The sequence below is a fragment of the Poecile atricapillus genome, chromosome Z (assembly GCF_030490865.1).
Source record: "Poecile atricapillus isolate bPoeAtr1 chromosome Z, bPoeAtr1.hap1, whole genome shotgun sequence".
NCBI classification, from domain to species: domain Eukaryota; kingdom Metazoa; phylum Chordata; class Aves; order Passeriformes; family Paridae; genus Poecile; species Poecile atricapillus.
Genome location: NC_081289.1, coordinates 103,436,650 through 103,462,584, shown reverse-complemented (window position 1 = coordinate 103,462,584; position 25,935 = coordinate 103,436,650). Strand labels below are relative to the sequence as shown.

The window sequence follows — 25,935 nt, the reverse complement described above, 5'->3', positions numbered from 1 at the left end:
TCCAGAAATCTGGCACTTCTAAAGTGTTCAGCATGAACACTTTTGATCATCCGTAGTAGTTATAAAGCTGGCTAGGCATAACATCCTTTTGAGAAAGTTAACTATCAAAATTCAGACACTCATTTCTGCCTCGAATCTTAGAGAAGCAGTAAGAAATCTTTCACTGCTGTAGGAAGTGATAGCCCAATATAACTAACTGGGTTAAAACTATCTATTAATTTCCTCAGGTGAAAGAACATTAAACTATATGCTAAATATTGCCTTGCTCAAACTCATAGCAATTAGTACATGAACCTAGCATCAAACTTAGGAATTTGAAAAAAAAGTTCAATAGTTACCAGCTAATTTTCAGGCAGAATTACTATAGCAATAGAGCATTTGGTCTTCAAATGATTACATTTCTCTTCCATATTGGAAACAGTCAATTCTGTATCAACTCCTTTCTTTCTGACCTTTTTTTTAATTTTATGTAAAATGAAGACTGAAATGGAAAACAAAATAATAAAAATATGAACATTTACTCTATTTTTATAACTTATTCTTATAAAACTTTATAAACTTATTCTTATAAAATATTTTTACAATCTTTTATGTGAGCTTTTATACATCAAAATTCAAAGGAAATTACTGGCTCCTGCCATGCAACATACATTTACTATATATTTATTCTGAAGCACGCTTTTTCCTCTCCGATTTTATTTGGCATATTTGCAATGGCTACATGCGGACCTGTGGTATGCCTCTGTACCTTCATGAGTTTATAAGAGTTATCAGAGCAAATCATACACACATAATTGTATATTGCCTGTCTGTTTTAAGTAATAGAAAGAAATAAGAAAAAAAAAAAAAAAGACACATCCATTTGAAAGAACATAAAACCAATTTGCTCTTATATTCTATATTTTACAAGAAACTCCCCTTAGAGCCTTCTCTGCTTGAAGCCTTGTAACACTGAGATTATGCGTGGGATTCAGCTTAATACAGCTAAGTTTGAAATATGCTTTTGCCTGTCACAGTATCTGTACAGCTCCTGCACTGACAGTAAGACCACAGAACATATCAGAGCCACAATCAGACACTCCAGGGCATAAGGACACCATGTTTAGGGAACTGAGTTCCACCTGCTATCTGCTGGCAAGAACAGTCTTCTAGAAGCTGCCTGAAGAGAAAGGCTGGCTGCTACTTCAAGGCATGAAAACTCAGAAACACTTAGGTCCTTTTGCTATTGTGTCCTTTTGCCTTTGTCCTGAGATTAACCTAATTACTGGATGTCTGAAGTGAGAACCAACCAGGTAGCAGGGTACATGGAGAGAAACTTTAACTTTGGCTTGCCTATGTTTGACTCCAGGTGTGGTAGCATTCTAAGATTCATCCAGAAAGAGGAAATTATACAGGAAATGTCATCTTTCCAATCAGAATAGCAAGTCTCCACTGACCTTTTCGAAGAGGACAACTTCTCCCATGTTTATTGCTACACTGAGACAGACATCCACTACAGAAAAATGCTGGGAAAGTCTGTGATCTACATCTGTGATGAATTTATCAGAGTTTTTTTTTTCTTGTAATTCTGCTAATATCCACCTAGCATATCACTCATTCATATAGGCTAGAAGTGACTTTAGAGATGTTTTAATTTTTCCTTATGTTTAGAAGACATGTGAATTCACTGACATTTTAGATGTAATTGAGATTAAGGCACCTGAGAATAAGGCTTGATGATTTTGAAGGCAGAGTTACAACAATAAAGTCTTTTACTTTATTGTAGTGTACAGTGAAAATTCAATACATAAAATGTTCAAACCTGTGAACACTTCCAATATTTTTAATTGGTTCTAATTCACCTGCTTTCTGCAAGACCTGCTTTTACTTCAGCTCTTCTGGGAGAAGTTTCACCTGCTGACTCTTCTCAAAAAATCAGAGTTAAGAGAGATATTTTCCAAAGAACTTTCCCCAGTAAAAACAGGTGAGAAAAGCGACTTCACGACAGAAGAGGAAAACTGCACTTAGCTTATGTTCTTGGTAAATGCAAACATTTGGCAAAAGTGTCATAAAAACACATTTGAAAGTCAATAAAGCAGATGCAAAGCTCAGCAAAATGAAAAAACTGTCACAGTAATAACAAAAAAAAACCCATCAAACTCTTAGCATACTGATATTTTCAAGAGCAACATTCATACACATGTTTAGATGATTAAACTGCTCTATTTTATGTATCTTACAATATAGGTGAACTAGTGATTCAGGCTGAGGGATTTTCCAAACATGCTAGTTTCAACATGCCAAAACAACTGCAAGTATTACCATATTTCTCTATTTCTTGCTGAAACAAAAATAAAAAACCTCTCCCCCGAAAAAACAATCAAGTGAATCATGACCAAACCATGTATTAAACATGTAATAGTATAAGAACATTGTGAACTACAAAAAGAATTTTCTTAAATGTAATTTAAAAATTAATACAACCAAAAAGATTTCAATAGTATGTTTTTAAGAAAAACACAGGTCTCAAACACAATGTATCAATGGATACATTGGAAGATGTATCCAAATGACTTTCATTTGATTTACTTAGCATGAAAAACCAAGTAAGTATGTCCTGCATCTATGTGATTTACTAGATCAGAATGTTCTTTCACATTGTTCATCTCCAGTTTTTATGTTTTATCACATTAGAAAATTAATCACTAATCATTTACTATGTTTTTACTCTTTTTTATTAGAAAGACTTTGGGGAGCAGTCAGGAGATGCAGAGAATGGAGAACAGTTTAATTTACTGTCACTTATAAGAATCTGAAAACAAAGGAGACATCTAAAGATGCATTAGACCAAGTCATCAAAATTTGCTATCATTCCATACAGTAAAAGACTGGCTATTATGCAAAGCATCCAGGCCTTTCTTTTTTCCATGCAAGGAAATCATATAGTTAGCAGTCTGATAAGTATCACAAAACAGAGGAGTATGTAGTTGCTACTGCCCCTTATACAAGTCTCCATTGAAAATACTGGTTTTAGCAAGACCCAATGAGAAAGGTGCTATTTTTTGTCTCATTTTGCCATTTTTTTAATTTAAAAAATGCATTCCCTGTTAAATTTCAGAAAACCAACTTCAACAATCCTTCAAATTGGATTTCATAAATTCTCTTCCAGCACTACAAAGGTGTAGGATAATACTTCAATAGATATAACAAGAAGACATTTGGGCCCTCTACACAGCTCAAGTACACTGTATAAAGTTGGAATTTTCAAAGATACTCTATTTTAACATAAAAGTTACTTCATAAAGAGATCTCTAGTGTTTTTTCCATCCCCAAATGCTGTTAAGACATTTAAGCAAGATTCAGAGAAAATCAGATTAGAAATAAAAGTAACTATTCACTTATACCACCCTTACAAGGTGCTATGAAGAAGAGACATGTTTCCGACTATCATTGCTCAGCTGAGGAAGTTCAGGCCACAAGTTTCATCTGAAAATAAAACTTCTAAATAAAACAAAACTGATTATGAAACTGAGACCAAAAAAAATCCAATTCTTTCCATGCTTGCAATGGCAGTGATAGCAGATCAGCACTATGCTCTAAGTGCCATCAGAAATTTAATCTTACAAGTATCACAAGAAGTACCCTAGCTCAGAAGCTCCTCAGCTGCATTAAATTATACGTCAAAATCCCTCAAAACCACAACCCTCCCATAACAAAAACAAACCAAAGAAACAAAAAATTTTAAAAATCACATAAAAACCTTTTTCATTATTAAGCTTTAATCTGTGCCCAAAGATCAGTTTTTACAAGTCTAGAAAAGCCTGTCCCATATATACCCAAGAGTAGGTTTTACTACTTGCAGTGATGATGCCTGATACTTTAATCAGAGCCATCTTATTGCTATAGGAAAAATTTAGTTTTTCAAGACAGTGGATTAAGGACCAGAATGCTGCGCAGCTTGTACCATGGGGAGTGGTAAATGAGGAGCAGGAGAAATATTCAGATCTAAAGTAAGGTAAAAAGCTCAGAGCTAGGATGCACACAGAGAGGGGGTGATCCCTGTAGAGCTAGGCTTGATGCTTCTCTACAGCAGAAACAGAAAAATGGAAGTCAACAGCAGCATTGCTAGGAATTGCTAGCCAGCTGTGTCACAGTGCAGTAAGAACTGTTTTCTAACACTGAACCATTCTCCCTCAATGGCAGCACCAAGCTTGTCTCTCCTCTCATGAGGCCTCTGGCTCATGTGAGATAGAAAAAGGTTAACAGATATTTTGCTCTGCAGAACTACCCACTGCCACAAGCGACTGCCTGCCATGCCTGTGGCAAGAGACAATCCTGATTTCAACAAAAACATTGTAGAGCTGGGGATTAGAATAAACCTGAAACACCAGCAAATTCAAGTTACTAAGCTTTTTATTTGACTGCACCAATATAATGTGCTTTTCCAATGAGTTATCATATATCATCTACAGATGCTAAATTTCTGTACTTTTTCAAAGGTAACCAGAATAGTTCTCAGATACACTGTAGTTTAATGTGGGGTAAAACCACCACTTCAATCAATTCTCTCTCCAATATTTACTAATTACATACATTTTTCTTTTGATTAAGTTGCTGGTTTGTTTCCATTAACAGTCAGACTCTTACGCATGATCAAAACCAAAAAATGTTACATTGAACAGCAGTCCTGTAACTGATCACCTGGTAGGGTGACCATGACTATTTCCAGACACTTCCTCAGCCTCTGTTAAGCCAGTGACAGATTGCTGTTATTAACAGGTCAGTGAATAAATTAATTCCAGGGCACTGAAAATGATGTTCATGAAATGAAAAGTGGCCTTGCTGACATTGCATCACCATTTCTAGACAGTGTGCTTGAACACCAAATAAATCTCACAACTTGGATGAGTGCCAAAAACTAGTGACCTAGTTTCATTAGTGTGGGAAAAGACTAGCAATTGGTCCTAAGAGAGCAGATTACCAAAATAACTTCACACAAAAACATTTCATAAAGAATTTTCTTTAAATCAGACATTTTCCAATCAAACAAGTCACTGAAAATCCTCTCTCCCTTGAAATGTCAGTCTGAGATCCATTAAATTCTACAGCTAAAATGCTTTCATATTACTCATGCTGACATTCCTATACAACATTTCGATTAAAAAGAATAAATATTATCCTCTTTCCATCTCATTATCTCTTTCCATCTCATTCATAATAATTTAATACTGTTTTAAATCAAAACAGCTTTTGCATTTTCAGTGAAAAATGTAACACTTCAGGCTGAGACAAAAAGTTTTACTAATAAAAGTAAATCTATTTTTAAGCACACAGTAATCTGCTCAGTAATCTTCCTTGATTAAAAATTCCTTGGCTTCTCTTCAAAAAACACACTGAGTATAGATGAGCTCAACAGCTGTCAACATAATTTTTAGGAACTTACCAAGTATTGTTGCGTCTATACTAGCCCCCATTTATACACTCCAGCTGGTCCACCAGAGCCCCACTCCCAAATACTTCGCTTCCAGTAACATCTATATTGAGGTGAAGACATTTTGAAGAGGGGAATCTTAGTAACAACACAAAGTAAAAAGATACTTCTTCTTTTCATCTTTCCAAAACCTGTTGCTTTCTTTAAATTGTTTTCTATTCACTAACCCAGTGAAGTGTAGAAGGTAAACTGAAATACTGTAAGAAAATTATTACAGCACTGGTAAAAATCCTAGAAAATTCTTTCATAAGTCAGACTTGAACATGACATAAGTAATGCAATGCAATTAATTTCACCCAGCAATTCCTGCTTACAAGTCCTCTCTAACACATGCCAATGACAAAAACGCAACTGTTCTCTGTGTGCTATGCACAGTGAGGGTCACTTGTGCAATGCCTTACACAAGAGGTCTACAATTTAAAAGGCTGAAAAATTTCCTGATCATTTAATCTCCTCAAAATGTTGGGTTTTCTTTTATCCTTCAGATTCCCTCTGGATTCATGGCTACTGAAAAAATCCTAAAGGATGATCATAGCTTTTGCTTTACTGTGCCAAACACTCAAGTCAATGGAAATTTTGAGCAAATAATGTCATGAATACTGATGACTAAGTTTTGGAAGACATACCCATCACTTAAATTTCAAAAATGCTGTGGGAGTATCTGGGGAAAAAATAAACAGAATGAAACCCCATACTAATTACTTTCTTCTTAATAAACCATTTATGTAAGAGTATCAATAAGAAAGTTTTAGCATCTTATTTCTTTCTCCTCAGTTATCAAAAAGTTCTGAAGTCCTTACATTTGTGTCTCCAACGCATTTTGTTTATCTGTCAGTAAACTTCTGATCAGTGTGTATATTTTTTACTCCTTTTTCTCTCCTACACCGTCTGTCTCTGTGTCTATGCACAATGTCTTTGTAGATTACCATCTTAACTATGTGCAAAGGCTGCAGCAGTATCATAACTAGGTGCTGTCAACTGTAGACTTAAAAATAATAAAGGGCAGGCATGGGGACAAGGGGGATGTACCACAGAAGCTGAGTCACTTTAAAGCACTCAAAAGTGGCTTACAATCTGTTTGATTCCAATTTATGAAAGTTGCTTACCTCAGCCATGAAAATCATTCAAGTCTTCCACACATACTCTTTATCTCGTAACTAAAATGTCCATCTGGCCACCACTGTTACAGGACTACTGAAAATGACCAAGTGATACATAATATGATCGGCTACATGGGTTTGCATCCAATGTCCCATCTTCACCATCTTGTACTAAATTGTGTCTGTCGTGGTGCAGATTAACAAGCTTCTTTAACACTACAAGGAGTATTTTCATCACCCTTTTTACACTTCTCATTTAGTGACAAACCAAGAACTAAAATAAGGAGTCTATGTTTCTAGGGTTGTCAATGCAGAGAGACAGGATAGGCACTAAGTCTCCCAAAATTACCTAGATGAATAATCTTTTGCTTTATTCCACTGCCCTGGTATGTTTTTCATGCATATATACTGGTAATTTGGTAATAATATACTTCTGCTTCATTCTATACTAAAAGATAAAATTAGATTTTTCCCCCACCACCTCAAGGTTTTAGAAAATAAATTCCCAATCCAGACTGAGTTGCTTATACATTTTCATCTTCATTCTTCATTGATTCTTTAAGGTTAATAATTTTCTGTACTTCACCTGCCCATTTTCTCTACCTCTCTTAAAACTCCTAAGGAGTTCTTTCTCCTTACTACTTTTGCTAGCATACAGATAGGAAGAATAGAGAAAAAACTGCTTTAGTTTGTCAAATAAAGTAAGTGAAGCTGCAGGAAGAAAGGACACTATTGAGACAGTATATAATCCCTGACAATGAGCTGAAGTAGCAATGAGGCTCTTTATAAAGGAACTTGAAAAGGTAGTCAGAAAAGGTAGAGAATCATAAAATTGAGAAATGCTGACTACAGAAGGGGCTGAACCTAGAAATCTAAGTTAAAGATTTTTGGTTTAGCTTCTAGGCCACCAGCAGGAGACAAGTCCTTAATTTGTCCAATATTTACTTCCAAAATGTAATTTTTTCTTAATTTAAAAAGAGACCAAAACAACCAAACCATCAACTTCTAATAGAAAATGTCATGCAATTCTGTTTTCCATATCCAACAAGTTTTTATTTTTCTTGTGCCCCATTTTCCCCAGAAACACCAGCTGTTATTACATGGTCTTACTTTTGTTTCTACATGAACTTAAAAATAAGATATTTAAAATAAAGTAATAAAAAAAGCTTCACATGAAACTGTGCCATTGGAAGTTTCTATTACGATTTTCAGTGGACAAGAGAGCTTGAGATAGACACTAGGTTCTGATTTTAGGACACATTTGGGGAACAAAAGGGTGGTCTTTTACAAAATAAAAAAGGTGGTCTTGTACAAAGGCTTTATACAACTTTAAAAATTAAGTCCAAACTTTATGCAAGGGGAAAACTATTTCATCAAAGGCATTAATGAACTCTGATAGATCTGTATGAGTCAACAGAAAACTCATGTAACTGATTACATGCAAGTCTGTCCACTGGTAATTTTTTAATTTTACCTGGCTTTGAAAAATATAAAGTTCCTTACCTAGCAACATCTTAGACCACTCTTTTCTCTATTTACTTCATATTGTTTATGGTTTCTTGTCCTCTTACCTGAGTGCCCTAAGTCAATATAACATACTTTACACCTATGTTATGAAACCTACTGTGAGTTCCATTCATATTGTTACAGTTGGCCTAGACCATAATTTCTATTCAGTGTCATACAATCCTAAATATATGTAGAGAAAAATGAAGCTGCAAAAGCAAAGTTTGGGTTTGCTTTCTTTTCAAAGCTTCACTGCGTACCTCCCCGCAGTACAGAGATGGTCTGAGAAAGATACAAATGTACAACCCATGTTCAGTGAAAGAGTACCTGAATGGGACTTAATTCTACATTATTTAAGGAGGATGGAAGAAAACAAACAACTTGTTGTATTTTTTTCATTTTTCTGGCTGTCATTCAAAATTGAGCAGTCCATGAATCTCACAAAACAATTTTCCAACTCATGAAAGCTTTCTTATATACCCATGACAACTAGGAAAGTAATTGATAACATTGTTCAGGTTGTAACAACAAATTTTAGTAAAAATACTATTCCAAAATTCAATCTTGATATACAGAACAATGGTTTTATTCTCCCAAGACATAACAAAAATCTAAGGAACATTCATTCAATGTTTGCTGGTAAAGTTTGATTTCTCCATTGGTATATCATATCGATCTCAAAACTTCTATGCTCTGCTTTCCAGGATCAAGAAAACTCCCTGTCTCTGCTCTGGCACTTCCTCTAATGCTCAACTTGCCTTTTGGGGCTTTCTTTTGTCCTTGTTTTACTTCCTTCTCTCTCTGCAGCATCAAAGCAAAAACCTTAATTAAACACATTATGTTGCATATGCAGTGCTGCTACTTAAGATATTGAAATTTCTCAAACACCTGACTGTTAATTTTGCTTTGTAAACAAGACATGTCCAAATTTAGGTCAGGAAGAAATGTTCTGCAATCTCTGCTAGCAAAATAAACCAGTATGTCAGAAGTGGTCAATTTCTTACATTGAACTTGACATTTGAAATACAATTCTAGACAATTGTAGTCATCTGGGACACACATGATAGCCTTGGATACCTCCTCTTCCTGTAGGAAGCACTAATTGAGTTTTTAATATGGATTTGGAAAGTGTTCTATGGCTAGCAGGCAAGGGGAAAAGGTTGCTGTGAGGGTCCCTCTGCAAAGTTAAGAGATAACCTGCTTCATGGAGGTACAGGGGATAGTTTGGATGACACAAAGTTCTATCATCTCTTTTTCTGTATGTTACCACTACTTGGGAAGTAATCTACTTATAAAAATGAAGAAAATTTGTATATATAATTTTTGAAACATTAGTTTTACATATGGAGCTTTTGCAGCGTTAGTATTGCAAGACAGTTTGCAGTTTTGCCTCAACATCATCATTACAATTGATCAAAAAGCCTTGGAAAAAAATGAGTCACTTGATGACAATCAGCTTACTTTTATTTAAAAAAAAGGAAATGGTCAGAATTACAATTCTCTTTAATTTACAGAAGCAGAACAAATTTACCCCCTTCCAGAAACATCTTATATATTGTGTTTAATTACTTTGAGGAAAACATGGATGTTAAGACACCTCTTTTCTATGCTATTGGCATTTCTTATTTCAGGCCATTTGTTAAATACAACTCCTGAAACAAACATTAAAAATATTAAAATGCAACTAGAATTATTGAGACTTCAGATGAGTGAAAAATAGGTAAATGTTGTAAGAGTAATTAATTTAGGGTTTTTACTGTATCAAATCATACTAGGGTTGTTAAAAGGTCAACAGTCACTATGATTCCACAGTAAAAGAAAAAATTAAAACTTTTCTTAAGTTTTAATTCAAGAAGAAGAAAATGCATTTTCTTGGTTGTTCCACAGTAGATATAATTTTAAGCACAGTATTGATGAAATGCTGAAGATGTTGATTCAGGATCTTATTTTAAACTTTAATAGACCTTCTACTAGTATTTAATTTGTGTACTGCACAATATTTAAATTCTGACACAGGATGGAGGAAAAAAAACAGAAGAAGCAATAAAAGTCACAAAAGACACTATAGATTAACTGAAAAAAAAAACCCCCGAGATTCAGAGCTAAGTCTTCACTTTGGGCTTTTTTCCCAATCAGTCAGTCAATTGTCAATAAGACAAAGACTTAGGACTAAGAGCTGAACACTAAAAATTAAAAAAGACTCTTATGCAGGTTTCCTTATGTAATGAAAAAAAAAAAAAGTGAATGTAAAATCTTAGGACACTATATGAAAAAACTAAAGGAGAAGAAATGAATAGGCTAGTGATGGACAAGAAAGGTACAATATTAACCAGATAAGATGTATAAAGTTATAGAAAATAAGGAGATTTTTCATTCTAAAATCTGTGGTGATGTACTATCAAGTATATCATAATGTACTATGCACAAAAAACAACACCAAATGTGCAGAAGCTTTCAAGTCCTACCTCAGACACTACCACAAATAGTAACACTTTAGTTTTTTCAGCATTTATCAAATGCTATTCCTATTACAAATGAAACTTAAAAATAGAAATCTAAAGAATATCCTAGCAGTCCCTTGTAATGTGCATTGGATTTCAGCTTGTAATGTCTGACATTCAATTTAACCTTTACACTTGGCTGAATTGGACAACTACTGCTGTTAGCAGGAACACATTCTCTGTGAGTTTTTCACATACGGAAATTCCCTTGACGTCTTTCTTATCCAAAATAGAAAATATTTTTTAGCTTTAAAGTAAGTACTGCAACAGAGACCATGAGGATGCTTATAAAAGTGAAGAATTAATACTTTCATAGATAAGGAAAAAATATGGTGATTACCTAAATTTACTCTGGTTTCCTTTCTATACAAAACCCCCTAATATTTCAGGGTTCCTATCTCTTATTTTTTAGTCTTGATATCTGCAAGCACTGTAATTGCTCCAAATACAATTTAAAGTCTAGAAAAACAGTCAAAACAATACTGTTACTCAAGTAAGGGGAGAACACAGAAATGCTGTAATTTAATCTCTCCCTTGTGCTATATTTTAAAGACAAAACCAGTCCAGTCTCTTACAGCTTGAAGCTTCAGTTTCACCTTTGGAAAATAGGGTTCAAAGCAACTTTTAGATCTAGAAAGAATATACAGCTTATTTACAAAGACCTTCTTAGAGAGTTAACAGAGTTTCTTTTTGTTTTGTTCCCTTTTTTTTTAAAGTCTTCTTCATAAAATATGCTTTTCAACTGAATGCTCTCAAGGAAAGCACGATCCCAGGATTATATGCTTGGTTTTAAACAAAGTGGAAGACAACTTGCTAATGAAGTAGTGGGATTTCTGGGAGGAGCATGGAAGAACAAAGACAATATGATGATGAAATAAAAAAAAGCCTTGCTAATTAAAATGCCTTTATAAACACAACAAACAAAAAAAAGAGTGGCAGCTGTAAGTATGCAGGCCAATGGCCAGTTTTTATCTAGCAAGGTCAAATTTCATGCTTACACAAGCATATTAATTTCAATGAAGGTCCTTTTTTTTTTTCTGGTGGAAATATAATTGTTGATGTATAACAATACCTCAAGCTTACACCTAAGTCTTTTGTGGAAATAAATTGTATAAAGAAAATGCAAATTATTTTTTATATATATGCTTGTCTTTTCTACTTCTTGCTATCACAGAGTGCTTCAAACGAATATATCTCATTCTAGAGTAGGAAGTTTATATATGTTCTTTACAAGCATTTTTATCTTCTCATGACAGATCTAATACTGAGTGGTATATAAATACAAGACTAATAAATAAAAGCAGATGTGCCAGAAAGGCATCATCTATCAATTGCAGGCTTAATATGACATCCACTGTGAGAATCTAGAGATAAACAACCAAATTACATCACAAATTGGGAAAGTTTTAAAAAGTTACAAAGCAGAAAAACAAAGGACTTCAACAAAAAAATACTCCAAAAGACCATTCTTGTCTGAGAAGAAAGTTGTCATTGAAAAGCACTTCCTTTGCAAGTTGAGAGACAACAAAAACTGCATTCAATTAATGACAGATATTTGCATTATTTTTAATGTCAGATTGGGAAACAAAACAAAGAGAATGAACACAATTTTCTTGTTTAAAAAGATTCTGCCCACACTATTTTGAGTTCAGTACAGACACAGGATTATGCAGAAAGTAAGTTGTTTAAAAAGCTTTCTAACTAAGAGATCAAAAAATAGTAACTCCTTTTAGCAATTAATAGCTTTGAGAACAATCAGTCTGACTGATAACAACCATCTCCTTAAACTGCAAAGCTAACAAAGTCTGGTTTCCCATGAAATCCTGTCTCATACAAACTCATTGCTGTCCACTGTGATGAGTATTCTGACTGAAACATTATCCACAGCTAAGACATACACAACAACTTCCTCCTGTGCCCTTTCTTTCATGCCGAAGAACAGGTTAGTTTGTGCTGAAACCTTTTCATCTGAAGCCAACACAATTTTCCCTTCATCTGGCCACCTACTTTTAATAAAATTCTAGGGACTGTTTGTTTTTGCGACCTCTACCCTGTCAATCACAAATTAAAACAGGCTAACAGACACTGAATTCGCAGTGAAGAAACCTGAGGAAGAGATGGGATGAACAGAACTATACACACTCTGAAATACAATACAGCACAAAAGAAACAGTCTAAGAGATTCCTGGACTACACAGAAAATAATTTTCTGACAGAGTTGGTGAGTGAGCCAAGACACCAGGTACCCTACTGCTATTTATGAACAGAGAGGGATGGCCTCTGCTGCTCAGAGGCCATCTAGGGCACAGACAACCATGAAATTATAGTTTTCAGTTCTCAGAGCAGTAAGGGAGGGGGTCAGCAGAATTGCCACCTCAGACTTCCATTAGATACACTTTTGGTTGTTTAGGAGACTAGTTGATAGAGTCCCTTGGGAAGCAGCCCAGAAGGGCTAAGGGTTTCAGGAAGGCTGGACATTCTTCAAGAAGAAAATCCTAAAGGCAGAGGAGCAGACCATCCCCATGTGGCGGAAGAGTCAATGGGAAAGAAGTCCAACCTCACTAAACTGAAAGTTTTACTAGAAGTCCATAAAAACCAAAGACACTTGGGAGACAAGCCCTTGCAACACTTCAGGCTTGAGGCAGAGTAGCTGGAAAGCTGCCTGGCAGAAAAGGACCTGAATATGAGTCAGCTGTGCCCAGGTGGCCAAGAAGGCCAATGGCATCCTGGCCTATATCAGCAATAGTGTGGCCAGCAGGAGCAGGGCAGTGCTTGTTCCCCTGTACTTGGCACTGATGAGGCCACACTTTGAATCACGTGTCCAATTCTGGATCCCTAAAGAAAAATCATTAAGGTGCTGGAGCATGTCAAGAGAAGAGCATCAGAGCCAGTGAAGGGAGCATAAGTCTTGTGAGGAACTCCTGAGGAATGTTAAGCCTGGAGAAAGTGAGGCTCAAGGGAGACTTTATCACTCTCTACATCTACCTGAAAGGAGGTTGGGGTCAATCTCTTTTACCAAGTAACAAATGCTTCAAGCTGCACCAAGGTAGGTTTACACTGGATATCAGGAAAAATTTCTTCACTGAAGGGTTGTCAAGCACTGGAACAGGCTGCCCAGGGAAGTGGTTGAGTAACTTGAGTGGTGTAGATGTGGCACTTAGCAACATGGTTTAGTGGTGAACTTGGCAGTGCTTATCTGACAATTGGACTTCATGAGCTTAAAGGTGTTTTCCAACCTCAGTGATTCTATGAGAATAGAATGACAATATTTTTTTGTGTTGGCATAAGACCACTTGTGCAATGATGACTGGAATTCTCCTTAGAAAACAAAAATCATCAATATTCATTCTCAGGTAGCTTTCCTGCCACCAAGTTACCAAGCTTTTCCCTCTGCTACACTTTTCCACTTGTTCTTTGAATCTTGCCTTCCTTACTAGAAAATGGAATTCTAAAGAAACTAGAAAGTGTGTCAAAGAGGAAAAACAGAAAGTTTTTCTACTTTTCCTTGTTCACATTGTGGCAGTTTAAGCTTCTTCCATAGTGCAGAAAACTGGGCTTAGATTTCCAAATGCAGAAGAATAATCCTGCTCTCTCACAACATGAACAGCAGGTCTGTGAACAAAGCTATTGTAAAAAAGGAGGCACTGCTGTCATCCGACTTGGTCTTGCTATGTTATCTGCCATGGGTGAATTTTCTGGGGAGATTCAACCTTCTACAATACAGCATACTCTATAAACACATACTGGTCAGCAGACTTAGAAGGAACAATTAAATTTGGTTAATTCAACTAACAGCTGCTCAAACTTAGCCTTTAAAAAGTTGCAGTACATCTGTGCATATTCAAAAGAAAAAATTCTTGCACCTGGGAAATCTGTGTTAAAACTGGTTGGTCAATAGACAGCACCTCACTATGTCTTTTGATGAACACATTTCATTAATAACAGAATAAACAATAATATGCAACAAGGTCCAAAATGTAACAGCTGATATGCCCTGGATCTATATTTTAATACTATTAAATTCTAGTAACAACCTTCTAACACAGCTCTTTGATTATAAATTTCTGGGTTTTTAAAAAAGCAAACCCTCACAGTATAAATATGTTTTCCATATAGCCTCAAACACCCATATTAATTATCACCCAAGTTAAAATTTTACATCTATCACATATTCCTGGCAGCTGACAGAGCAGAATAAAAACAGTAGCTTGCCATGTTCAAAGTAGTTCAAAGAAGCAACTCAGTCTGCCAGCAGATTTCAGGCGTACTAGATGGCAGCAGAAATCTATGTAGGCCTCTTAAGAGCTACAGCTCACTTTTCCACTCCACTCCACAGTTCTGTTTTTGCTCAGAGAAGCTTGAAATAAACACTCTCAAAAAATATTCCATTAACCCATGAAGCCTACAGTTCAAGTGTGTATATCTGGCTTCTCTACCTAAATAACATAAGCAAAATTCCTCCACTCACTCTTCACTTTCTGATGACAAAAGGCACAATCAGTTACTATTTGGATGACAAGAAGCACAAAGGGTTGAAATTCTGTCATTGTTCAACAGGACTGGTGCAAGCACAGGCTGATCAGGAATAAATTGTGATTAGCTCAAATATATTCAAGAAAAATAGTTTTCAGAGAGGCTGATAGGAATAGGGAAAAAATTCAGCACTGAACATACCCCAAAATGTTGTAAGATGAAAAGTCAATATAACAAAATTAAATCTGTCACATTTCCAAGGAGCTGAAGACATACACTGGAATCATTATTTTACGATGAAGAACAAAAAAGAAAAAAAAAAAGAAAAAAGAATTTTTCAAACCTCAGTCTTTGAATAACAGCAAAATATTCTGAATGAAATTTACAATGAGTCAGTTAACTAGCATTTTAAGGTAACGGCACAGATATTTGAAACATCCAAAGTGAAGACAAGGAAATGAGACAACGTAAAAAAGTTGAATACAGAGAATATATGGAGAATTTGAGCTGAATTTCTTGAACTAGAGAGGGTGTTTCCAATACTGTCCTACAGAATTACTTAGGAAAGGAGGGAGTGGGAGGACAAAGAGCAAAAACTGACAACAAAGATAACAACATAAATTTCTGTCTTTTTCTTCACTGGGACTTATTGCTAAGGCATATAATTTCATGACAACACCACTACCAGTAAATGCATCTTTAAAATCATCTCCATTATTATCTTCATCCCCACTAAAAAGACACCAAAAGACATCAATCTTAACTGTTTTCCGTATGTAAAATATAGCTCTGACCACAGAAAGTGTTCTGTGTGTCAGTGAAGTGACATCACATCTCAACAATAACAAAAGTAATACGGCAATTGAAATTGTACAATAATTGTCCAGTTTAGTCATAGAATGGGACAGTTTTATACATGAAGTTCATACCACAACTCCCATTATGGTTGTTTTTATTGTTTTTTTTTTTATGTGACCTGCAATTGTATCCATTAGAATTGGATATAGTGCTTTCAAAATAGGTTCCACCCTTTAGAAAGAAAGTAAAGAAACAGTATAAAGTTTCCAAGAACTCCCAGAAATTAAGGCCAAAAATCACAGGGATGCGCTTTTTTTCCAAGTTATTGCCCTTTTCCCAGAGCAGCAAATACCTTAATTCAAGTAGCAGTGATTTATACATAAAATAAAAACAAAAGGTTTTGTAACAACTCTTCAAAAATTGTTACATAACTTTCATTCACCTTAAGTCTACAAAAAGCAGGTAAACTGGCCTTCCAAACACAAAAGAAGTTTTTGACTCAGAAAATCTTGGCAAGGAAGCAGATTTATCCACAGCTATACTCTCAGTTCTTAAACTCTTTACCACCAATATACAAGCAGCTTAAAAACAGAATTTGAATCCTAAAGTACAAAATGTTATGTAAAAGTGGATCTTAATTCAAATAATTGTTTTTGTACTCTGATAGATAATCCTTCTTCCTCTCTTGATGCTTAGCAAAATTATTCAACCTTTAGATCAAGATATTAAATGTCATTTACATAATCACTCAATGTTAGTTAATGAAGACTTTGTTTAAAAACATAATATACAGATGACCATCCTTGAAAGTAAGAAATACACTTTTTAATTAATTTTGGTAAATAATACAAGCAGTAAGCTGTAACACATGCTATTAGAATGTGTTACATTAATACAATACTTAATGGAAATATAAAAATAAGCAGAAAACCATAAACAATTCAAAATCTAATACTAAGTACATATGTCATTTAGCTATCTGTGGTAGCAAAAGCAAAACATTCATACCTGCACCTGGAATGATTGCCAACTTTGTTTCAACTAGGCCCATTTTAGCAGAAGATGCTAAAAAACAGAATATAAAGGAGTTCTTACTGTAATGTAGAGGGAAAAAAAAATATGGAAAATACATAATGATGACCTTGAAGTTTGCTAATATATTAAATTTTCTTCAAAAAGAACAATAAATCACTTTTTAAAGCATTTGTTTACTAAAAAAAAATTCAAACAGATTCAACTGATCTGCTTTTAGTGAAAGATCCAACTACTTCCATCTAGGCAAATTAAGTACTTTATTAATTATCGCATAGCAAGTAAGCAATTACAATGAGTAACAGACACTTGCTTCCAAATGGAAAGTACTAAAGGAAAATGGCTGTTATTGCTTAACATCTTAAAATGGGGTAGAATTTTGTATAGGATTATTTGAATTCTTTAGGTGACAGAATATTGTCTAAGGTCAAATAACTTTTTAAATCCTAAGTTACTGGCAGTTCTCAGGACCAAGTTTCCATCAATTGGCTTTACAGTTCTGACAGCCTATTAACTCAAGGTTCCTCTTTTCAAGAGTTGTTGTCTCTTTTATAATTTAATTTCTTATGTAATAAGAAACACTCACTAGCAACTTTTGTTCTTTCCCTACACCCTGTTTAGATAAAATCAAATCTCCATCTAGACCACTTCAAATGCACAAGAATAAAAAAAAATATAAAAATAATTACATGACCTTTCTGACAAGATTGTTAAAATTAGGGTCAGAAGAATCAAATAAATGTTTAACAAAACCAATCCAGCTAACTGGGTTGTTTTAAATGAAACATTAGCAAGTACTGATACACGTTTCTGCTAAAGTCCTTTAAAATAATGGGTTATAAACAATGTCAAAGTAAGTTTTATAAGAGTGTTGCCAACAGACAGATTAGTCAAGCCAGCTACACAGGAGTATTCAGACCTACCTGCCACCCGTATATCACAGGCTAACGCAAGTTCTAGGCCACCACCTAAAGCAATTCCATCTATTGCAGCAATAGTAGGTACAGGCAGATTAGCTGAAAAAGAAAGTACCAATTAACACCAACCTCATAAAGAATGCTTCTGGAACGTGATTTCATTACATTTTGCTCATTTTACAGTCATAGTATGGGAAAAAGTTTCATAAAATACACTGTGACTAAAAATTGACCAGCAACACTTTGGCAAAAGAAAATTACTCTCCCTATCTATCTCTGGCTGAATAAGTTTGCATATGTTTCTTTGGCTACTGCTCACATTTGACGAAAATTTGAAAAGTAAACTTCAAGAACACAGACAGCAGAGCTAGACAAAGCAGTTATACAAACAGTACCAGATGAAACAGAGGTGTATGTACGTATGACATGCCTGTGATGCTTTCACAGCTAAAAGCTCTCTGTGTCTTGACAGTCCCAGACCACCACTGGCAATAGCACCCACCACTACTGCCCACTTTCTCCTGTAAAGCAGCAGCTAACAGCTTAATAGCGTTGGCAGTCTTTAGTTTGACAAACAGATGCACATAATGCCAGGTATACATGACAGGTAGCACGGCTCCAGAGGCCTGTGTGACCATGGCACGGTTTGTATGTAATTTATCATCAGTGTTCTGACATGGGAAAGTCATTTAAACAATCAGCTTAAAGTACGGCTTTTCACCTTCCACAAATTCAAGTTCTCTTCATCTCTCTTCGCTACAAACTTAAAGTTTGATGAAAAATGTGTTTTCATTTTAGAAATAAACTTGTATATTACTGCTATAATTATATTTAAGAGTTACCACAAGCTATCCATTTTAAAATATACTCAAACAGTAGTCCAGTAGTTTGTTGTCACTACAAATGTTTCAAAGATAGTGAAAAGCAATTCATTAGCTGGACAGCTGGGTGTACAGCATGTTGAAAAGTTAAACCAGCTCTTGACAGCAACAGCTTTTTTTGAAGATGTTAAAAAAATATTTTCTTTGTTTTAATGTTTCAGCTAATTGAATTCAATGACCAGTTCATTCAGTCTTAGCCAGAAATAGAAGAGAAAAAATTCTTCTGTCAACATATCAATGAAAATTATGCATGAAAACCTTTAAAAGACTTATTTCCTTTAAAAATCTAGAAAGGTAATATGACAAAAAATTATTAATATAATGTATTAATTAGAACTTTTCCTAGTGAACTAGCTAGTTTTAAATTCAGAAATTTAGCCTCCTTTTTTCTGTCTCACAGATAAACTTCAGCTAACTTCATTCAACAAAAGAATCAATTAAATATTGGTATACATCAGAATGACAATTATACAAGCCTATAGTCTCTCACTGAGTAACAAACAAAATACATAATTAAACAGAGGTTATTTTAGCTGCCAATTGACCTGCTTTTATGATTAACAACTAATGAAAATCCAATTGTCTTTAAAAAAAGAAGAAAAACTTAGCAATGCTTTTCAAGATTCTAACAGATGCTTTAAAACAAAGTCCCTGGGTTGCTGGTTTAGATCATGATTAATAGTGATTATCTGAATCAATTTCTGTGCCAAAAGAGGCTACTCATTACAGTTTGCAAGAGCTCTTTCTCTGACTTAAAAGAGCTCAAGATATCCATTATACCTGCCATCTGCCACAGAAAACATAGGAGACAGAGGAATAGTAGAAAAATCTGCTCTTTCTCTATTTACTTCTTCTTAGTCATATGGAAAGGCAACTCTCATTTCCAGCAGGGCCCGGTTACTGACAGAAACTTATAACCCTGTCAACAAAACCAATTTGCCAAACAGTCTTGCAATTTTGCTAGCTGACACAGCTAGCCTTTCTCTTAAAGAAATATGCCTTTTCCATGGGTAAATAAAAAATAGTTTGCCTGAACATGAAGGCAGGGTCATTGTTAACTGCAGTTTCCATCAATTACTGCCTGTATGAACATTCAATTTATCAGAGACTAGCAAACAGTATCTTGAGCACTATTTGCATGGCTCTTGCAGTACTCCAAGGCAGAATACTTTCTTAAGATAAGCATCTTCCGGAATCAGCTATGGTGCAATTCAAGTAGACTATTACACATGAAAATGGAAGTTACAGAATGAGTATTATGACACAGCTTGGTTTCAAGAATTACAGCCAGCACTCCTACCATGAAACAATAAAAAACATAATTCAAGGGGATAAAAAGCAGTTTGATAATGTATGTTACAACTGTCACTTCCCAAGGATATTAATTTGAAAGGATCACCTGACATAAAAGTTGAGAATGAATGAAAGGCAAAAGACAAATTCCCTATAACAGTCTTGTGTGTATCTATTAAATGAATTTCAGAAATTGATCATTTTGACATGTTCTTGTTAAGCATCAGAAAAATTAGCATAGAAAAGAGTAATCATTTGGGATTGTAAACTGAGTTTCTAGGCTACTGGAACTTGTTAACAATGGTAAAGGTTCTTGGAATATTAGTATTTTGTAGCATACAAGACATCTGATCACATTTATCTGCATGATTTTAATGTACAGCTGCCAAAATTGTTCAGCAAATCACAAAAACAGAGATGATGTTTGACAAATAATGGCCTGTAGGCTTAATTGAGATGTATGCACTCAAATTTTAGGAACAATAAATTAAACATATAGACAGGTCAATCTCCACAATGATTCTCCATGACAAAGCTCATTTGCTATGAGAGATAAAAAAAATATTTAAAGCTTTGCCCAGAGGCCTAGTGGTTTTATACTTTAACAACACATTTTTGTCACAGCTCAAATAACAAGATACAAATTTCAGGCAGTTGTTGTACTACTACTCATTAGTGTTAATTTCTAGATGTGATACAGGTTTGTCAGGGTGCAATCGTGAGCTGCACAGTGAAATAAAAAAGGAGTTTAAGATGCATATATATATATATATATAAGAAACAGATTAGCTAAACTAATTGAGAGAATACAACACATAGACAAGAGTTGACTATGTATAATAAAGATTAATGTTGTTAGAAGTAGTTAAAAAGACTTAGTAATGAGCAGCATTAAACTTTAGTAAGAGAATTTCACTGACTTACCACAGTACATCAAAGTGTGGAATATGAAGGACACTAAATATTAAGGTAGTTCACACAATTAATTCAGAAAGGATTACTTCACACATCTATTCTAATGTAAAACATGCTGCTTATTAACATGCTGCTTATTCTGTAAATATGGTTCTATTCTGCCCATAAAACACGTCCCAAGAAAATACCAATAGTCACATCCTAATGTAACATCAGTGCTTAATTATATTACAGAAAAGTCACATTTTAAGTACAGTAAAGAAATAGAAGGGTCCAACTCAGCTTATGTTATATCACCAACAGAGCCAGACATAAGACAAAAACACATCTCTATATTCAATATCATAGGAGTAGAGATCCTTGGCTGAAGAGAAGACAAATGTGAACAAGCAGATCAAAATAAATGTAATGTATTAAGCTGTTTGAGGAATAATCTCTTAGCACAGAAGCTGACAAAACCTGTAAAAAAGGATGTTTACTGGCCATTCAATACATGATACATGTCAAGTGACCAACAGGTAAACTGAAGAACTTCAGTAAGAGAAAATAAACTTAATAACATTAGATAGCTAAACTAAACCCATAAACAGCTCAAACAAAAAAGAAAATATGACATATAACAATATAAAGAAATGGACCTGATTCCTACTCTGCAGTAACTGTGAGGCTTCAGCTCAACCTCAGCAATAAGTCAATAAATAAATAAATGGTAAATAAATAAATGGTAAACAGACATGTCACATATAGTTTTAGATTAGGCAGACCAGCAGCATACTGAAAGATGTAGAATAGAGTAAGTAAACTCTCCCACAGATTTGCAATGAGTGGAGAAAGTCACAGAGGGACCACTTTGCAATTAAGCATATAAAAACACATGTAATGTGCTGCAAGTAATTTCACAGAATCACAATTGTTCTGAAGCAGGTAATCATTATTTCATCTTCAAGTGACTTTCCACTTGATGTCTACTGCTGGTGACTAACAAGGGATTTCCTTTCTGCTTAGAGACCATGATAGGACAAACAACAGGCCAGCATATGAATACAGGCACCTGGTCTGAAGGACCTGACAAATAGTTTCTCAGATGTGTGCCATTACACCCACACAGCTGATTCATACTATTGTGGATACTGACATTCCCCAAATAGAAAGCAGAAACTGCCTGGATTCTACTGACCTGAATCATAAATGACTACTTAGTCTTCTGACTAATTTATTAAGAATGTTCTAATAAATTACAGATATAGAAGATAATAGCTGGGAGGAAAAAGGATTATATGCGACACTTTCTTAGTAACTCTCAAGCAGCCTTCTTTTATTCCTGCACAACTTCAATTTCTCATTACTGACAAAAAATAAATGGCCTGATCAACAAGGAAAAACCTACTTTTCACAGTTAGTAAGGAAGAAGGAAGCATGAAGAATGAAGAACTAAAGTCCAATAGACATAGAATTCAGTTTCTCTAAAAGTAAAAGGTCTGCACTGTTACTGCAGTAATACTTCATGATTCCCATAAATCAGAAAAAAAATTCCATGAAAGCCCACTCAAGCTCTAACAATGCAAAAATTCTATAAAGTCCCTTAGACATAACTAACTTCTGTTTCTGAAGTACTTTTTACAGATTAGGGCAAATATTTTCAATTCAACTCATTATAGCGGTCAGAATTTGGTATCTACAAATATTCAAATGAAACCCAGTTTAAAGCCTGCCTTTTTATGCATTTGACACAAAATTAAAACATATTAAAATATTAAAAAGTACATATTAAAATGAAAGTTAAGTGGCCTTAACTTCCCTTGCTATTCCTGTGTTGTCCTATACCTAAACAATGTTCAAAAAAGGTCTTTATTGTTCTTTTCTCATCTTAATTCAGTGACCTCTGGCAACCAACCTTCAGAAAGAACAGCTATTCAGATATAAACCAGAAGCTTGCCACTACCTCTAGTACCTACTGAACCAGATTCAAAACTTTGACTCGTCTTTAATTCAAACAGAAGAAATCTTGTTTCCCAGAAGGAAAATGAAAAGAAAGTAGTGAGTATACTCTACTTGTCTCAAAAAGTGTGAGCATTCATCTAAGACAGAAGTAGCTACAGAATTCAATTTTAAATAACAACACAACTGAATTGCCACAGAACAAAGAAATAGATTGTCCAAGCTATTTATTCCACATGTATATTCCTGATTATTTGACAAATAAGGTTGATTAGTGAACAGCTTACTAGGACAAGCAACTTCAGGGGGCATTTACAGCAAGTAATTTTTCCTTTTGAATAATGGATTTCATAAAACATAAAGGCAGGAGGATGAATTGCATAAAAATATCCTGCATACTGTCAGTATTACATGGATTACAAGAGGAAAGTGTGCAACAAATTGAGGAAAAGATTAACAGTTCCACAATTTGTTAATTAACTCTAGCAAATTAAGAAAGTGTGTCAAATGTCTGCAGCACATGGGAAATCCTTAAATCACAAAAGGGCTGAGGCTGAAAGAGACCTCTGGAGCTCACCTTGTCCAGCCTGTCGGCTCAACCAGCATCACCTTGAACAGGTTGCTCAAGCTCACATCCAGGCGGCTTTTGAAGATCTGTAAGGAAGGAGATTCCACAACCTCCTGGGTAACTTGTATCAATGCTCAGTCCCCTTCACAGTGAATAAGGACTTCCTGACTCTCAGGGAGAATCTCTTCTGTTCCAGTCTGTGCTCATTGCCTCTGGTTCTGTCGCTAGACACCACCAGAGATAGCCTAGCTTCATCTTCTAACACCCTCATCTATTGCTGAGATCACCTCCTGAGCCTTCTCTTCTCTATTTCCAGCTTGCTCAACCTTTTCTCACCAAAGAGGTGCTCTGAAGCATTCATCACCTTCAGAACCTTTCACTGGACTTTCCAGTAGCTCTGTCTTTTACTGAGGAGCCTAGAAATGGCCATAGTACTCCAGCAGCGGCTCACCTGTGCTGATGAGAGTGAAAGGATCACCTCCGTTAACTCCTGGCAACATCATCCTAATGCAGCCCAGGATACCACTGTCCTTCCTTGCCACAAGGGAACACTGCTATCTCACATTCAGCTTTCTGACCTACCTCCAGGGCTTTTTTGTGCTGCTGCTTTTGGTATCATTAGCCCCATCATGTACCTGGTGCATGAGGTTGTTTGCATTTTCCTTTGTATAAATTATTGAGGTTCCTGTTAGTCTAATTCTCCAGATGCTGTCCTTGAGTTCCTCTCAATGGTAGCACAACCCATTCCTTATGATTTTACATAAGGAAACTTGCTGAGGCTACACTCTATCCCATCATCCAGACCATTAAAGATGCCAAACAGGACTAAAACCTGGCACTGTCCCTGGGATATACACTGGCTAGGGGCCTCCAAGCAGACTTCATGCTGCTGATGCAGTCTACACCCAATTATTAAGCCAATTTTCAATCTATTTCACTGCCTTTTCATCCAGTCCATACTCACCAGATACCCTACAAAACTTTTACAAGAGGTACTGTCAAAAGCTTTTCTGAAGTCAAGACAGGCAATATCCACTGACTGTTTCTCATCTAACAAACTACTCATTTCATCATAGATGGTCAGACTGGTTGAGCAACATTTCCCTCCTCTGACTCCACTTTATGACTACACCTTATGATTTTCTTGATCCTCATGTGCCCAGTAGTAGTTTCCACTTTTAGTTGCTCCAGAACCCCTCCAAAGACAAATTTTAATTATTATCTTACAGATAAGAAAGCTCTCTCCCCACTTCTTAGTACATTTATTTAAATGTAGTAACAATGGAGACTTCAAATTAATAAAAAGAATGGTCACATGCACCCAAAATGTTTAAATTCCATGAAGTGGACATGTGTAGATAGATTCCATGTTTGAAGGTCACCCATTAGGAAAGCAAGAAAGGGGAAAAAAGAGTCATATCTTAAGAGCAAAAATGTCAACTAAAGAATTTAATATTTTAGTCTTATTATTATAAAGCAATGCACTTATTTACATGCCATTTAATTTTTGTGTATATTTCAACTAAAAATAGCTTAAATCTATAATACTGCAAGTCTATGGGCTGATTCCTACACCCGCATTGAAAAGTTTGAGATCTGTTACTGTAGAGAGATTCTTTATGAACCCCAAATCTCCAAGTTGTCTGGTTGCAAGTTATAAAAGAATTTGCAAAAGGTCACAGACGTAAATAGGAATTTTGAATCAGCAGTAATGATAATTTGAAGCTACCTCTTAACTTGCATAATAACTGGGAATGCATTTTCACTTCGTTTTTAAAATAATTAAGTTTATACATAAATATTCTTATTTTGTAACTCAGAATAAATTTCTCTTCCACCACTTCCAAACCAGATTCTTGATGTCTCTTGGTGATATGGCTTGATTATTAAACTAAGATCTTTTAACTTAAAAAAAAAGGGTGGGGGCATAAACTATGTTCCCTGAGTGGCAAGTAGAGGCAGTCCATGTGCAGTTCTGATAACTGGAATATTCTTTATACTAGAAGCATTAAGATGACAAAATTATATTCAACATATTAAATACTTTATGTCAGAGAAAATCAGAAAAATAATTACAACACAGCACTCTATCTTGATTTCATCTTTGGGGACCTTTTCCTGACAACATTGTGATGGCATATAACCTTTGCAATACGTTTTTTTCAGGTAGTCACCTTGCCTTGCAAAATCTGTAATCAAGTCAGTGATTATAACACTTTGCTTTAATTTTCAGTCGCAAGCACCACCATCAAAAATACTCTTCTATGGGGAAAAAAGCTAACAGAAATAAAATACTTCAACAAGTACCTTCATCCTTTCTCTAACACTATGAAAAACAACTAGCGTATGCAGCAACATTTGTAAGTGGCTGGGAGAGACTGTCAAATCTTCCTGTATGAACTTCAGGGTAAAGAAGATTTAAAAAAAAAACATTTTTGGTCAGGGCAAGTAATTAAATGTTACAAAGCTTTACCTCTCATAAGTTCAAAAATAATGACAAAGTGATTATTCCATTAATTTCTATATCTCCATATGTTTCAAAA

General features: G+C 35.1%; 1 protein-coding gene across 1 annotated transcript in view; it reads right to left on the bottom strand.

The window, feature by feature from the left end:
• Positions 1–25,935, bottom strand: part of AUH (AU RNA binding methylglutaconyl-CoA hydratase) — a 117,491-nt gene that overhangs the window by 43,753 nt on the left and 47,803 nt on the right. The window contains exons 6-7 of the mRNA XM_058825885.1: positions 17,804–17,896; positions 16,857–16,913 (exon numbers count right to left, since the gene is read on the bottom strand). Of these exons, the coding sequence (XP_058681868.1) occupies positions 16,857–16,913; positions 17,804–17,896 (150 nt within the window). The remainder of the gene's footprint in view (positions 1–16,856; positions 16,914–17,803; positions 17,897–25,935) is intronic.